The sequence below is a fragment of the Panthera onca genome, chromosome B2, assembly GCF_046562875.1.
Source record: "Panthera onca isolate mPanOnc1 chromosome B2, mPanOnc1 haplotype 2, whole genome shotgun sequence".
Classification (NCBI taxonomy): Eukaryota; Metazoa; Chordata; class Mammalia; order Carnivora; family Felidae; genus Panthera; species Panthera onca.
The window spans coordinates 136,721,523-136,737,750 of record NC_138343.1 but is presented as its reverse complement, the minus strand read 5'-3'; the positions used below and the strand labels follow the sequence as shown (position 1 = coordinate 136,737,750).

General features: G+C 40.3%; 1 protein-coding gene across 1 annotated transcript in view; it reads right to left on the bottom strand.

Moving 5' to 3' along the window:
• The window catches only part of MYCT1 (MYC target 1), an 85,273-nt gene that overhangs the window by 57,884 nt on the left and 11,161 nt on the right, over nucleotides 1-16,228 (bottom strand). The window contains exons 3-4 of the mRNA XM_060616928.3: nucleotides 15,167-15,275; nucleotides 9,225-9,407 (exon numbers count right to left, since the gene is read on the bottom strand). Of these exons, the coding sequence (XP_060472911.1) occupies nucleotides 9,225-9,306 (82 nt within the window). The 5' untranslated portion in view covers nucleotides 9,307-9,407; nucleotides 15,167-15,275. The remainder of the gene's footprint in view (nucleotides 1-9,224; nucleotides 9,408-15,166; nucleotides 15,276-16,228) is intronic.

Genomic DNA, 16,228 nt, shown 5'->3' with positions numbered 1-16,228 from the left:
ACTCTAACCTCTTTTTTTTTTTTTTTTTTTTTTTTCCTTCCCCTCCCCCATGGGTTTCTGTTATGTTTCTCAGGATCCACATAAGAGTGAAACCATATGGTATCTGTCTTTCTCTGTATGGCTTATTTCACTTAGCATCACACTCTCCAGTTCCATCCATGTTGCTACAAAAGGCCATATTTCATTTTTTCTCATTGCCACGTAGTATTCCATTGTGTATATAAACCACAATTTCTTTATCCATTCATCAGTTGATGGACATTTAGGCTCTTTCCATAATTTGGCTATTGTTGAGAGTGCCGCTATAAACATTGGGGTACAGGTGCCCCTATGCATCAGTACTCCTGTATCCCTTGGATAAATTCCTAGCAGTGCTATTGCTGGGTCATAGGGTAGGTCTATTTTTAATTTTCTGAGGAACCTCCACACTGCTTTCCAGAGCGGCTGCACCAATTTGCATTCCCACCAACAGTGCAAGAGGGTTCCTGTTTCTCCACATCCTCTCCAGCATCTATAGTCTCCTGATTTCTTCATTTTGGCCACTCTGACTGGCGTGAGGTGGTATCTGAGTGTGGTTTTGATTTGTATTTCCCTGATAAGGAGCGACGTTGAACATCTTTGCATGTGCCTGTTGGCCATCCGGATGTCTTCTTTAGAGAAGTGTCTATTCATGTTTTCTGCCCATTTCTTCACTGGGTTATTTGTTTTTCTGGTGTGGAGTTTGATGAGCTCTTTATAGATTTTGGATACTAGCCCTTTGTCCGATGTGTCATTTGCAAATATCTTTTCCCATTCCGTTGGTTGCCTTTTAGTTTTGTTGGTTGTTTCCTTTGCTGTGCAGAAGCTTTTTATCTTCATAAGGTCCCAGTAATTCACTTTCGCTTTTAATTCCCTTGCCTTTGGGGATGTGCCGAGTAAGAGATTGCTATGGCTGAGGTCAGAGAGGTCTTTTCCTGCTTTCTCCTCTAAGGTTTTGATGGTTTCCTGTCTCACATTCAGGTCCTTTATCCATTTTGAGTTTATTTTTGTGAATGGTGTGAGAAAGCGGTCTAGTTTCAACCTTCTGCATGTTGCTGTCCAGTTCTCCCAGCACCATTTGTTAAAGAGACTGTCTTTTTTCCATTGGATGTTCTTTCCTGCTTTGTCAAAGATGAGTTGGCCATACGTTTGTGGGTCTAGTTCTGGGGTTTCTATTCTATTCCATTGGTCTATGTGTCTGTTTTTATGCCAATACCATGCTGTCTTGATGATGACAGCTTTGTAGTAGAGGCTAAAGTCTGGGATTGTGATGCCTCCTGCTTTGGTCTTCTTCTTCAAAATTACTTTGGCTATTCGGGGCCTTTTGTGGTTCCATATGAATTTTAGGATTGCTTGTTCTAGTTTCGAGAAGAATGCTGGTGCAATTTTGATTGGGATTGCATTGAATGTGTAGATAGCTTTGGGTAGTATTGACATTTTGACAATATTTATTCTTCCAATCCATGAGCAGGGAATGTCTTTCCATTTCTTTATATCTTCTTCAATTACCTGCATAAGCTTTCTATAGTTTTCAGCATACAGATCTTTTACATCTTTGGTTAGATTTATTCCTAGGTATTTTATGCTTCTTGGTGCAATTGTGAATGGGATCAGTTTCTTCATTTGTCTTTCTGTGGCTTCATTGTTAGTGTATAAGAATGCAACTGATTTCTGCACGTTGATTTTGTATCCTGCAACTTTGCTGAATTCATGTATCAGTTCTAGCAGACTTTTGGTGGAGTCTATCGGATTTTCCATGTATAATATCATGTCATCTGCAAAAAGTGAAAGCTTGACTTCATCTTTGCCAATTTTGATGCCTTTGATTTCCTTTTGTTGTCTGATTGCTGATGCTAGAACTTCCAGCACTATATTAAACAGCAGCGGTGACAGTGGGCATCCCTGTCGTGTTCCTGATCTCAGGGAAAAATCTCTCAGTTTTTCCCCGTTGAGGATGATGTTAGCTGTGGGCTTTTCATAAATGGCCTTTATGATCTTTAAGTATGTTCCTTCTATCCCGACTTTCTCAAGGGTTTTTATTAAGAAAGGGTGCTGGATTTTGTCAAAGGCCTTTTCTGCATCGATTGACAGGATCATATGGTTCTTCTCTTTTTTTTTGTTAATGTGATGTATCACGTTGATCGATTTGCGAATGTTGAACCAGCCCTGCATCCCAGGAATGAATCCCACTTGATCATGGTGAATAATTCTTTTTATATGCTGTTGAATTCGATTTGCTAGTATCTTATTAAGAATTTTTGCATCCATATTCATCAGGGATATTGGCCTGTAGTTCTCTTTTTTTACTGGGTCTCTGTCTGGTTTAGGAATCAAAGTAATACTGGCTTCATAGAATGAGTCTGGAAGTTTTCCTTCCCTTTCTATTTCTTGGAATAGCTTGAGAAGGATAGGTATTATCTCTGCTTTAAATTAGCAAAATCTTAAAAATTGATAAGATGGATGTGTATAAAATTAGGTGAAGCATTCTGTCTACTTCTGGATTTGTTTAAAGTTTTTTCCATGTGAAATGTAGAAAGTCACAAATAATATCTTGTCAATATAACAGAAAAAAAGTATCTAGTTCAAGACAGCAAACAGCTCACTCATTTGTCTTCCATCCATCCACACTGACCCTGAATGAAATAAAAGAATAAAAAGAACAAAACAAGCACAAAAAAAGGATGACTGCAAAATGAGACAGATAATAGGAGAGAGTATCTTTAGTATAGGAGAGACTGTAACAGATTTCTGGAAGACCGAAGGATGTGTGTTAATGGATGAAACCAACAAAGAAAACCAGAGCAGAAATACCCTATGTGGTTTCTATAGAGCAAACGAGATACCCTATAGGGATTCCTGCCCCAAGTCAGGAAGGTAAGCAGAGTAGGGGAGAGAACTAGTGCTGGAAAGAGGAGGTTAATTGATGATCTATATGTACAACAAAGACACTTCTTTGCTTCTTTGCCATCTCACTGAGCTCATGTAGGTAGCCCACTGAGGGTCACTGTCTGTCCCAGTTTGCCTAGGACTGAAGGGAGGAGCGGGGGAAAGGAGGAGAAACAAATGTTATGACTCTTCCTAAAGAATTTTAATGAGCCTTTCGGAGGAAGCTATGGTTTCTAGTGTCAATGTTGGTGCCCAAGAACAAAGTCCTCCTCAAACTGGTAATTGAGTAACCTGGAACTGGACAATCACTCGAAGTAATGGCTGTTCAGTGACACACAGCCCATGCTTCCTCACGGAGAGCTCTCAGTAAAAATTACCATTCAGGAAAAAGAGTAGCAAGAATAAAGACATTTATATTCAACGGAAAGGAAACCCACACCACGTCTTCGGTCTCTTTTCTTCAATGTAAAGAATTTCCAGCTGTTTGAGAATGAATTTCCAGCTATATGAGGATTGGCAGTTTAAAGTAGAAGAACCAACATAAGTACATAAATAAGCAAAAGCTGTGCTCAGAGGTGACCAAGATAATTCAGAAGGCCAGATTAATATTTGGAGAGAGGTTTAAGAAGTTATTGTGTCTATAAATAAAACCAGAAGAGCATGAAAAGCAAAATGGAAGAAAGAACGCTTAAAGGTTAAAATTATGATTGCTGAAATAAAAAATTAAAGACCAAAAATAGCGTCAGATAATCTTGCAGAATGTCTGTTAAAGAGAATTTAAAAAAAGAAAAAGAAAAAGAGCAGAAGAGACACAGAAGCCAAGCAAGCAGAAGATCTAATATTCAATAAATATTCTCCCAGAAAAAGGGAACAAAGATAATGTAGATGTGTAAGTGTTCAGTAAAAACGTAGAATAGAATGTCTCAGTAATAAGAAAGACGCAATTAATTAAAAAAAATAAAATGTATTAAATAAATACATTATCCTATTGAAATTCCAAAAGATTGAAGAAAAAAGAAAAGATTTTAAACGTTATTTGAAAGAGGAAACAACACCCACAAAGAACAGAGACTCAAACTGAGACTGGAGCTTTATTAGATTCCTCCTTTATGTTACCAAAATTTTTAAGACAATTTATTTCAAAATTTCATGGAAAAATTACATTAAGAGAAATGTTTTAGGTGTGTTGGGCAGAAACATAATGCAGTTGCCAAAGTGGGGATTCATAGCCTCTTAATTAGTTTTCAAATCTAAACCACTTTGTTAACTCTGAGTCTTTAGACTGAGAGTCTATAAAGGGTTTCTTTGAAGAAGGGCCTTATACGTATAGTTGGCCATAAGTAAAAACTGTGAATCATTCCCTGAAATTTCTCCAGAGAACCTGAGGCTATTTACTCCCCAGATTACTGGAGAAAGTTGAATAGCCAGTCCTTTCAGAAGAGATTTGATTCTGTCCTGAATCTGGGGACCCCAAAACACTTGATCCCATAGTCAGAGCAGGGACTTATGGAGTCAGTGACAGTCTTGTCTATGTCTATCTTCGAGGGCATGATAGATATACAGGAGTTTGCTCTACTTCTGTATATATTTATGAGCTTTCCTAATAACATATTTAAATATTATCCCAAAGTTCCAAAATGTCCAGTGGAAACAGATATAATTAGCATTTGGTAGAATCTCAAACTCATTCCCTGATACATGGAATGAAGTCCATTTTGGAAGAAAAGGAAGACTGGAAAGTGCTAGAATTGAATGGCTCCCACATCCTCACACTCTCCTCCAAGATAGTGAACAGTAGGAATGCCACGTACCTGGAGAATTGTCAAGATTAGTGCCACCATTAAAGACTTGCGAGGTGCAAGGCTAGTGATTCCTACCATATCCTCATCTAACAAATCTGATTTAGCTGAGCAAAAGCCAGATGGGTTACACAGAGTGGCAGTAGGTTATCACGACTTTAATCAAGTAGCAAAACTAATCACTGCTGCATTTCCAGATGTGGTATCTGCTGGAGCAAATAAAAACAGCCCTTGATATGAAGGTACTGGCTTGGCAATTTTTCCCATCTCATCAGTGAGGGAAGAGTAGAAGCAATTTGCATTTATATCGTACAGGCCAGAGTATACTTTTAATGGATCTTATCCATTCTTCTGCTATCATAATATGCAACTCAAGGGGACATTCGGAATACCACATTGATCCATTACATTGATGACATTATTCTAATTGGACCTGGTGAGAAGGAAGTAGCCAGCACCTTAAATTCCTTAGTAACACCTATTAATTAGCCTGAGATGGGAGATAAACGTTACTGTAAGCTCTGCGTCCTGCCTCACTGGTTAAGTTTCTATGGGTCCAGTGATATGAGGCACATCAGAATCTCTCTTCCAGAGTAAGAGACATGTTGCACAGCCCAATATGGAGCAAGGAGAGTAATATGTGCTGAGCCTTAGATTTTAGAGGTAATACACATCTCATTTGGTCAAGCTTCTCCAGCCCATTTACTTTATGTAACCTATAATGTTGCTTGTTTTGAGTAGGGCTCAGAGAAAAAGAAGATCTATGGCAAGTCCAGGCCATGACAGTTGCCCTGATCTGTGAGCTTTATGATGCAGTAGGTAGTAGAAGTATCCAGGGCTGACAGAGAGGCTGTATGGAGTCTCTGAAAAGTCCCGGTAAGAGAATGATAGTGCAGACTCTTAGGGTTTGGGAGTAAGGTCATGCCTCCTTCTACCAACCACCATTCTTGATTGGAAAAGAATTTTCTTGGCTCTGATAGAAACTGAACATCACACCAGGGGACCAGATATATACAAGGTTGGATAGTGTCCCCCAAATCCGTGTCCTTCCTAGACTTCAGAATATGACTTTACTTGGAAATAGGGACATTGCAGATGTAATTAGTTAAGATGGGGTTATACTTGAGCATGGTGGATCTTTATCCAATATGACTGGTGCCCTTGTGAGTGGAGAAAAGACACAAAGACACACAGGGAGAAACACCATGTGACAGCAGAGGTAGAAGTTAGAATATGTGTTTACAAGCCAAGAAATGCCAAGGATTGTTGTCCACACCAGAAGCTAAGGAAAAGGCATAGAATAGATTCTTCCTTAGAGCTTTCAGAGAGAGCATGGCCCTGCCAACACCTTGATTTGAAACTTCTTATCTCCAGACTCTGAGACAATACATTTCTGTTTTATTAGGCCACCTGGTTTGTGGGGGTTTTGTTACAGCAGCTCTAAGAAACTAATACTATAGACAAGCACACAATCTGTTACACACCTTGGATGCAACCATAAACCTGTGTGTGAATAGTAGCATGTCATTGTAAAATGTAAGTGTTATCTGTGAGACAGATCTGGCTCCAAGAGCTCTGGAGGGCACTATCAAATGCACGTGGCTCAGCGTCTCATTCCACCTGCTCCTATCGCTTTGCTGTCTTTTCCTTATCCCACACCTATGACGTCATGGGGAATTTTCTAACATGTTAAAGGAAAAACTTGGGCCTACTTCCAAGATCAATTGCTGATATGCCAGCACAGGTGAAAGGAGCAGCCACTGTACTTAAGCCCACTCAGGGGGGAAGGAAAATCCTCCCCGTCGGCAGACATTGGAGTGCTACATACATTTGCTTTGTGTGGAAGGAGAGATGGCCTGGGCTGTCGAACTACACTGATTTATGGACAAATGAATAGATTGGTCAGCTGGTGTGGAACTTGCAAAGAACCAAGTTAGACAACTGATGACTAGAGGGATGCCTGGGTGGCTCAGTTGATTAAGGGTCCAATTTCAGCTCAGGTCATGATCTTGCGGTCCATGAGTTTGAGCCCCATGTCAGGCTCTGTGTTGACAGCTCACATTCTCTGTGTGTGTATCTTTCTCTCTCAAAAAATAAATAAACATAAAAAAAAATGATGACAAGAAAATCTGGACAAGAGCCATGTAGATGAATTCTTTGGAAAACGAAGAAAGTGTGAAAGTATTTGTTTTCTACCAAATGCCTACCAGAGGGCATAGCTGGTGAAGGTTTTCAGTAGTCGAATAGACAAAATTGGTTTTCCTGTGGAGGTAGTGAGTCTCTTTCCCTTGCCTTGTGCTTGCTTAATGATCTATTCTATGTGCAAAGTGATCAGATGGCAGAAAAAGAGGCTATGCATGAAGGCAATAGCATGGGCTTCCCGCACTAAGGCCAGCCTATTGACTACAACTGTTGAGTGCCCAATCTGCAAATGGCAGCAGCCAACTCTGATATCTCTGATAAGTCTGACACGGCATCTGTGATTAGGGGGCACAATTTGTAGCAAAGAAAATTGATAATCACTTCATACCCATGAAATCCATTAACTTTCAATGTGCTTCATCACCCAAGTGTAGCAGTCTTTTTTTTTTTAATGTTTATTTATTTTTGAGAGAGAGAGAGAAAGTGTGTGTGTGTGAGCAGGGAAGGAGCAGAGAGGGAGGGAGACACAGAATCTGAAGCAGGCTCCAGGCTCTGAGCTGTCAGCAGAGAACCCAACGTGGCGCTCAAAGTCATGAACTGCGAAATCATGACCTGAGCCGAAGGCAGATGCTTTAACTGGCTGAGCCACCCAGGCACCCCCCAGATGTAGTTGTCTTGATCAAACAGTGATATGAAATGCTAAAGTCCTAGTACCACATGAGCTGGGAGACAATATCCTGAGATTGAGGTATTGTCTTACAGAATGCAGTCTATGCCTTAAACCAGAGATCAACAGATGCTACATTCTCCCCTATAGCATAGCCATGGTGCACAGGTCTGGAAATTGAGGCAGCAATTCCCCTTACTATAATCTAATTTCCACTGAAAGAATTTCTGCTGAAAGTCTTTATAGCCTTAGATACTGTTGCTTTGAAACTCTTATGGCCTGGAAAAAGAAAGTGTCTACCAGGTTGTGATACAATGAACTGGAAACTGATTACTGGCCATTGTGGGCTCCTCATGCTTCTGTAAAAAAGGGGCGAAGAAAAGGGTTTCTCCAACTGAGCATTATAATTGTCCCAATTCCAGAGGGCATTTGGGTTTCTATTATTCAATGGGATGTGATGAGCTATAATTGGAACCTAGGAGGGGATTTACTGGAATCCTTTAATACACACTCACCCAGTAGTCCTAAATTGAGTCCTTCAGCTGGACAAGACAAGCCCATCAAGTACTCAGATTCTTCAGGAATGAGGGTTTGGGTCACCTTCCCGAGAAAAACCCATCCAGCTAAGGTGCTGGCAGAGGAAAAGGACTTAGGTCTCATGGCTGTAGCAGCTATGTTACCAAAGCTTCTTCCCCTACTTTTGCCCCCCAGGTACTTTTTACGAAGAACGCAAGTCTAGCTAACACGTAGGTTTCAGAAGAGTCTGACTGGATTGACATCACCTCACACTCAATATGGTAGCTGGTGGGATACCTGATTCATTTGTCCACATTGAGAGGAGATTTAGACTCTTGGGCAGGGAAATCTGGCTGTTGAGGCTGTGAAAGTCTCATAAAAAATAAACAAACAGGGGCATCTGGGTGGCTCAGTCGGTTAAGCAGCCGACTTCGGCTCAGGTCATGATCTCGCGGTCCGTGAGTTCGAGCCCAGCGTCGGGCTCTGTGCTGACAGCTCAGAGCCTGGAGCCTGTTTCAGATTCTGTGTCTCCCTCTCTCTGACCCTCCCCCGTTCATGCTCTGTCTCTCTCTGTCTCAAAAATAAAATAAACGTTAAAAAAAATTTTAAAAATAAAAAAATAAAAAAAAATAAACAAACAACAACAAAAAAACAAGCTAACGGGGCGCCTGGGTGGCTCAGTCAGTTAAGCCTCTGACTTAACTGCTCCAGCCCTGCATTGGGCTCTGTGCTGCCAGGTCAGATCCTGCCTCCCTCTCTCTGCCCCTCCCCCATTCATGCTCGCTCTCTCTCTCTCTCTCTCTCTCTCTCTCTGTCAAAAATAAATAAACATTAAAATTTTTTTTTTTAAAAAAGCTAACAAAATATCAAGGAAATTGTTGATTCCTGAGAAACCAGGGAATTGTGTGGGGAATGATGAGTAGTCACAGAGTAATCTATGACTCAACTGTATACTCCGTTCATCTGGTCATAGTAATATAAATACTGGATATTTACCAAACTAGAATTCAGATTATACGCCATTACGAACATGGAAGACAGGAAGTGTATGTGAATATAAGAGAGGTGAAAACCTCTCTAAGATAGAGTTAAATGCTCACATTTTCCATGGTGAGAAGTCAACAGATAATGCCCCAGTATCCAAATCAGGAAGCATGTTATTTAAAGATATGAAGGTAAATACAAATCACACATACCTATAAGTATTCCAATTTGATGCCTTTGGGGAGAGAGAATAACAGGAAGTAACACTTCTGAGGATTTGAGTTTTCTTTTCATTTTGCTTTAAAGGACACAGGACATTAAGCAGGAAATAAAGGTATCTTCAGACTGTAAGCTGATTTGGGTGATTCCCCTCACACTCAATCGAATCAAACATCCTGGAAAAAAAACACACGCAGTTGGAACCACAATGAGTTTCAAAGTAATCCTTTGGCTTTTACTCTTTACCAATGTTTGACCCAGCAAATTTTCAAGTTAGTCCAACTGTATTCATTTTCATGTTTCTTTCCTAATTTGCTAAGTGCTAATGGGCCTAGATTTTGGTATAACAATAGAAAAAGAAGTTAAAATTAATTGTAAGATTTATTATCAATGTTAATTTCTCATTGTAAACCCCTATCAAATAAACACACAGGTGGTTGGATTGGTTTAGATGTGAAGTTGGGACTTACTTACTAATTTTTATCTTTAGTTCCTGACGAACACTAGGTAAACAAATAAGTATTTTTGTATGTCTACTGTGATAAGGATTTTCAGGATATAATGAGAAAGTATTTTTACCAATGTCCAACAGGTTTTAAATTTTTTGTGGTTTTGTTGTATTTGTTTGGAGGTCTGGATCTCATCTCTAACTCTATTGGCATGACATTTTCCCTTAAAATTACCTACAGATGTTCCCATTTCATCAAATTCAAATAGCAAAGTCAACAGAATATCTCATCTGTCCTTTTTTATTTAAAAGAAACTGTAATAGTTTATGGGGCGCCTGGCTGGGTCAGTCAGTTAAGCATCCGACTTCAGTTCAGGTCATGATCTCATGGTTCGTGAGTTCAAGTCCCTAGTCGGGCTCTGGCTGACAGCTCAGAGCCTGGAGCCCGCTTCGGATTCTGTGTCTCCCTCGCTCTCTCTGTCCCTCCCCTGCTTGTGCTCTCTCTCTCTCTCTCAAAAGTAAATAAACATTAAAAAATTTTTTTTTAATTTGAAAAAAATGTAAAAGAAACTACAATAGTTTCAAAACTTGTCCGATCCAAATCTGCATTGTCAGTGTTCAGCTCTTATGTGGGCCAAAGAAAGTATGGTTGTCCTCTTTAAAACTGGCTGGATGTCCTCATCACCTGAGTTTATTTAAAATACAAATGTCAATACCTTATCTAAGTCCTGAAGAATCAAAATGTAGGAGGTTGGGGGCCAAGAAAATGTATTTTTAGCAATAAATAAATTAAGATAGAAATTGTATTATTCAAGCGTATTTTTCTAAGTTTTGTGATTTACATAATAGCAATGATTTTAAATACTATATATTCACTTTGGGGAACTGAATTCCAAAAGCTATACAGTTTGTAAAGTAGTGCTTTTTTAAAATTTCTGTTATGTTTCCCTCCTTCAAAATAAATTGCCTTTAAAATAATCCCTTTATGGGGTGCCTGGGTGGCTCAGTAAGTTCAGCATCCAACCCTTGATTTTGGCTCAGGTCATGATCTCATGGTTCATGAGATCGAGCCACATGTTGGGCTCTGTGCACTGACCTGGAAGCCTGCTTGGGATTCTCTCTCTCCCCCTGTTTCTGCCCCTCCCCCACTTGCACTCTCTCTGTCTCTCAAAATAAAAATATATAGAGAAGTAAAAACAAAAGCTTTAAAATGATCTCTACACATGCACATCATCAAGTAATAACTCAGACATGGTGATTCTCGAGGGCAGTAATTAGACCCCATGAGAAAGGGCACCAGAAATGAGCGTGGAAGAAGTTAACCAAGAAAAACAGACAAACAGCAAACAAATGAAGTAATCAAAGCAAATCACTGCAATGCCTGAAAATATAGGAAGAGGGACAGAGCAGGGCACAGTGGAAGTGACACGAAAGATTTGTTTCCTGGAATTGTATTGCAAAAGATTAACCTAGTGGAGAATGTCAGACTTTCTGCTGCAGCTGCAAATTGGAGGAGACGGGAGGCAGAGAAAGAAACAGGAGTGGTGCTGGTATCCAGAGAAAATGAAGGAAGGACAAAGTGAAAGAAACAACCACATGTAGAAAAAGGCCTTCTTTTTGTTAAAGGACAATATTATTCTGCTTGTCACTCAGGTTCAAGACTTCTGATTTATTGATTCTTCTCTCTCAGCCTCTATATTCAATCAGTTGCTTAGTAATTGTGCCTTTTCTCTATGAAATGTCTTTTTTTTAAGTTTATTGATTTATTCTGAGAGAGAGAGAGAGAGCACACACGAGCAGGGGAAGGGCAGAGAGAGAGAGGGAAAGAGAGAATCCCAAGCAGGCTCCATATTGTCAGCATGGAGCCCAACACAGGGCTTGAGCCCACAAACCATGAGATCATGACCTGAGCTGAAGTCAAGAGTCAGACAATTAAGTGACTGAGCCACCCAGATTCCTCCGAAATGTCTCTCTTATCCATCTTCTTTTCCTTGTCACTACCAGCACCTTAGTGCAGGTCTCAATTTCCTCCTACCTAGACTCTTAGAACAATATTCTTGCCTTTGATTTCATACCCCTCTGTTATGGGCTAAAATGTGCCTCCTCAAAACTCGTATGTTGAAGCCCTAACCCACATGACTCATGTCATTTTGGAAATAGGATGTTTCAAGAGTAAATTAATGTTATATGAGGTCATAGGGGGGTGGGTCCCTAATCCAATATGATTGGTGGTGTCCTTATAAGAAGATGAGGAGATACCAGAGATGTGTGTGTGTGTGTGTGTGTGTGTGTGTGTGTGTGTGTGTGAAGACACAGTGAGAAGGTGGCTGTCTGCAAGCTGAGGAGAGAGGCCTCAGCAGAAACCAGTCTCGATCTGGAGACTTCCAGCCTCCAGAATTATGAGAAAATACATCTCTGTTGTTTAAACCACCCAGTCTGTGGTGTTCTGTTATGGCGGCCTTAGATGACTAATATGCCTTCACGGTGAAGGTGGCAAAAAACTTTTTAAAATGTGACACCTATGGTTACTCTCCTTCCTGCAAATTGTTAATCACTCCCTATAGAGATGTCTTACTCTGGTCTTTAGGGGCATTCTTCCCGGGTTTACCTTATGCCATTCCCGTGTTTCAAAAAGCAGGTCTCCTCACCATTTCTACACATCCCAAATAATGTCTCATTTCCATGTCTTGTACAGTCTGTGCTTCTCTATCTGGGAAGGCACACCTTTTCTCCAACCCCAGTAACAGTCAGGAACAGCAGGAATCTTGTCTGAAGAAGTCCTAGGGAGCAACCTCCAGTATAGTGACCAGACTCAATGCTTCATCAGAAAGTCATTGGAACAGCCCCTTAAGCTACAGAGGCTACAGAAGACCCAAGTAGATAAAAACACCTTCTATATTTTATTATTGACATTCAGGTCCTGTTAGCACTTGAGTCTTTGACAGAGATAGCCTCTGGGTGCATTGTTTCAGGGTCTTAGCTTGCCTGGCTTCCAGTCATATGAACTGCTCTACTCCTCAGTTGAGTTTTGCCTCCATGTCTGAGACCAGCTCTGGCTTAAGAGACGTTATTCTGACTCTCCAGAATATCTTGGTGATGTGTTAGTGCCTTGACTCTCTCTAACTAGATCCCACTCTGAACCAATAAGTTGCTGCCTTCTTCCACAATGATCAAATCACTGCCCAATATGAAAGCCCATTAGAATCCATATTATGATCCATGCTCCTAGGTATCCCTGATGCCTCTCTGTCTAGATCTGTGCTGATCATCTGTCATAGATCTGCCAATCATTTTTTCTCAGTCACTCTGGCACCACCTTGATTCACTTCGGATCTCATTCTGAGTTGAGAAACATTATTCTATCCATCTTGATTGGCCCAGAATTTCACTTGCTACTTAGACCTGTTAGAACTGAAATGATGTTTTCATGGAATCCTTTGGAAACACTCTGCCAGTCTTAATGTGTCTATCTCTCATGTGTCAATAAATCCTATAATCTCTCACTTACAGATATATTCACAGCATCTGCTCTGTCATCACCATAGTCCAATCCACTCACAATCTTTTCTCACTGGTGTTACTACAATGGCCTCCTAATTAGTCTTCCTGCTTCTGCCTTTGATAATTCAGGCTACGATCAACGTATTAGCCAGGATTTTCTTAAAATTCAAGTTACGTCGTACCATTCTTGTGCTCAGGACTCTCCAGTGGATTTCCACATCATCGAGATTAGCACCAAAGTCCCTGCAATGATCTCCCAAGACTAACGGATCTGTCTTTCACTACTAGCTGCTATTTCTCTGACCTCATCTTCTATGACTATCCCCATCACTCATTGAGCTCTAGCCATGACAACTTCCTTCCTATTCCTCAAATAGAACAGGGAGCTTTCAACCTCAGGGCCTTTTCATTTTCTCTTTTCTTTCCCCACAATATTTTCTCCAGATATCCCTATTGCTTCCTCATTTACTTCCTTCGCTATTTTTCTCAAAAGTTACAGTCTCAGTGCTGTTTTCTCTGGCCACATTACTTAATATTTCAAACATTTACTGGACAGATTTTTGTCTTTTCTCTGCTTTATTTTTTTCTCCTTAGCAGCTATCATTGTTGAATGTAGTATATATTTGTATGTGTATCATTTATTGTCTGCTTTCCTTTATAGAAGATAAACGTCATGTATGCAAGAACGTTTTCTGTTTTGTTCACAGCTCTAATTAATGCAAAGAATATTGCATGGCATGTACATAGTAGGTACCCAGTAAACATTGAATGAATGGATGAATGAATGAATGAGTGAATGAATGTTATGAGACTTAACTCTGCATATCTGCCTGGATTTTGAGTCCTGCCTTTTCTGTTCTAGCCTATCATTCCATACTTGTGTCCTTGTCATGACATATGAAGGCTGGAGGGGAATCTGAAGACCTAAATGTGCAGTGCAATGCGTTGGTGATCTGAATCACTCTAAACTAGCTCTAGGTGAAAATGGAAAAATAGTTCACTGGCTCTACAACCAAAACAGCTGTCACTCTGGTAGTCACCCTCGGACACATTGCAGCTCTGTGACTGGAGAGGCAAAATCAATTTTTTATATCCATTCAAAGACTTGCTGGTTTTCAGGTTTATCTTAGAACATAGCGGAATCCCAAAACTGTGCTCAAAAACATTCGACAGGGAAAATACTTTGGAGTTTAACATATCCTAGTATCAAGAAATTCTCCTTCTAGTTAATCTAAATATTTTGCGCTAATAGTAAAGCATAGTTATTTTATGCTCAAGAAAGAAAATAGGAGATCTCTGTCATCCACATGATAATCTTATATGTGAAAAATTGTTTTGTCTGGGAAGTATTCCTAGAAGTTAAACACTTTGTCCCACCAAATAGCTATTATTCATTCTGTCCGTAGTTCTTTTTTTTTTTTTCTTTTTTTTTTTTAAACGTTTATTCACTTTTTTGAGACAGAGAGAGACAGAGCATGAACAGGGGAGGGTCAGAGAGAGGGAGACACAGAATCTGAAACAGGCTCCAGGCTCTGAGCTGTCAGCACAGAGCCCGACACGGGGCTTGAACTCACGGACCGCGAGATCATGACCTGAGCCGAAGTTGGCTGCTTAACCGACTGAGCCACCCAGGCGCCCCTGTCTGTAGTTCTTAATACAGGTGATGACAATAAATATGGTTAATTAAGATAAATAGTTGGTTCATGCTACTAGTCTTAGGTAAGAAAACACTCATACACATATAGTGATATGTGTATGATAATGATATGATATGATATGATAAGTATTTTTCAGAGGCTTTGTCTGCCTTTGGAACACAAGTGGCTGCCTTAAATATCTTAAGAGTCCTTAGTAATATTAGTGAGCAAAATACTTCTGGTCTGTAGGAAACATTTACTGTCTGCTCAGGATTTATCGCCCCTCCCCCACCTTCCTCACAGCACCGACATTTTGATTCAGTTACTGTACAGAGTACATGTCATTTACCTTCCCAGCTCTGTTCTCTGCCCTCTGCCCTGGAAGGCTGACCAGCATGGACCACATCAATGGGGCTCTGGCATCTTCAGGTTTCTGGTTTGGTTGGAACAATGACGAGCTACAGTAAAAACAGCAGAAAACAAGAATATAAGATTCTTACTTTCACGAGCTCCCTCCCAACCTCCTATGAAATGATCTGTGTTCCTAAATGGGTCACTGCTCTTTTTAACATGCTATCCTCCACAGGACTCCTCTTTCAGGTTCTAGTAATCTCTCTGTCCTCTTTTCCCTTTGGGTCTGAGATTGGTGGTGGTTCTGCTGTTGCTTTCTCCAAGTTCCTGTGATATGCCTTATAATTCGAGTATACCCCATCCACACCTTTGTAATTTGGCCCTTTGAGTAAAACAAAAACAATAGCAAATATATCTCACCTCAAAATATCCTAATTTAGTATGTATGATTTCTTTAAAAAATTTGTTTATGTTTTTATTTTATTTTTGAGAGAGAGAGAGAGAGAGAGGAGTGAGAGCATGAGCAGGGGAGGGATAGAGAGAGAGGGAGACACAGAACTTGAAACAGGCTTCAGGCTGTGAGCTGTCAGCACAGAGCCCGATGTGGGGCTCAAACCCACGAACCGTGAGAACATGACCTGAGCTGAAGTTGGACGCTTAACTTACTGAGCAACCCAGGCACCCCTAGTATGTATGATTTCTGATTCCTTTGGAATGCTGACAAATACAGACATCTATAACTTGTTCATGTTAGCTCCTTGCTTTGGGAAAATATTGTGTCAAGTAAAATGCCAGGGATGGGTCCTGATTGGTTAAAACCAATGAGAACATTTAATTCCTCTTGGCTTGGTTGGAAGGACAGTATTAGGCACATAACCTAAGATGATTCAATTGGAATAAATATTATAAACTTTGCCTGGAACTTTTGGACACAAGTACTTTCTTTCCCAATGGGTAAGCCAAGAAGTATGTAGCCTATTATTTGTTAGCTGTCCTACAACTATAGGGCAATCAGCCTTACAATGAAGCCAACATGTGGGCAGGATAATAGAAAGTAGAA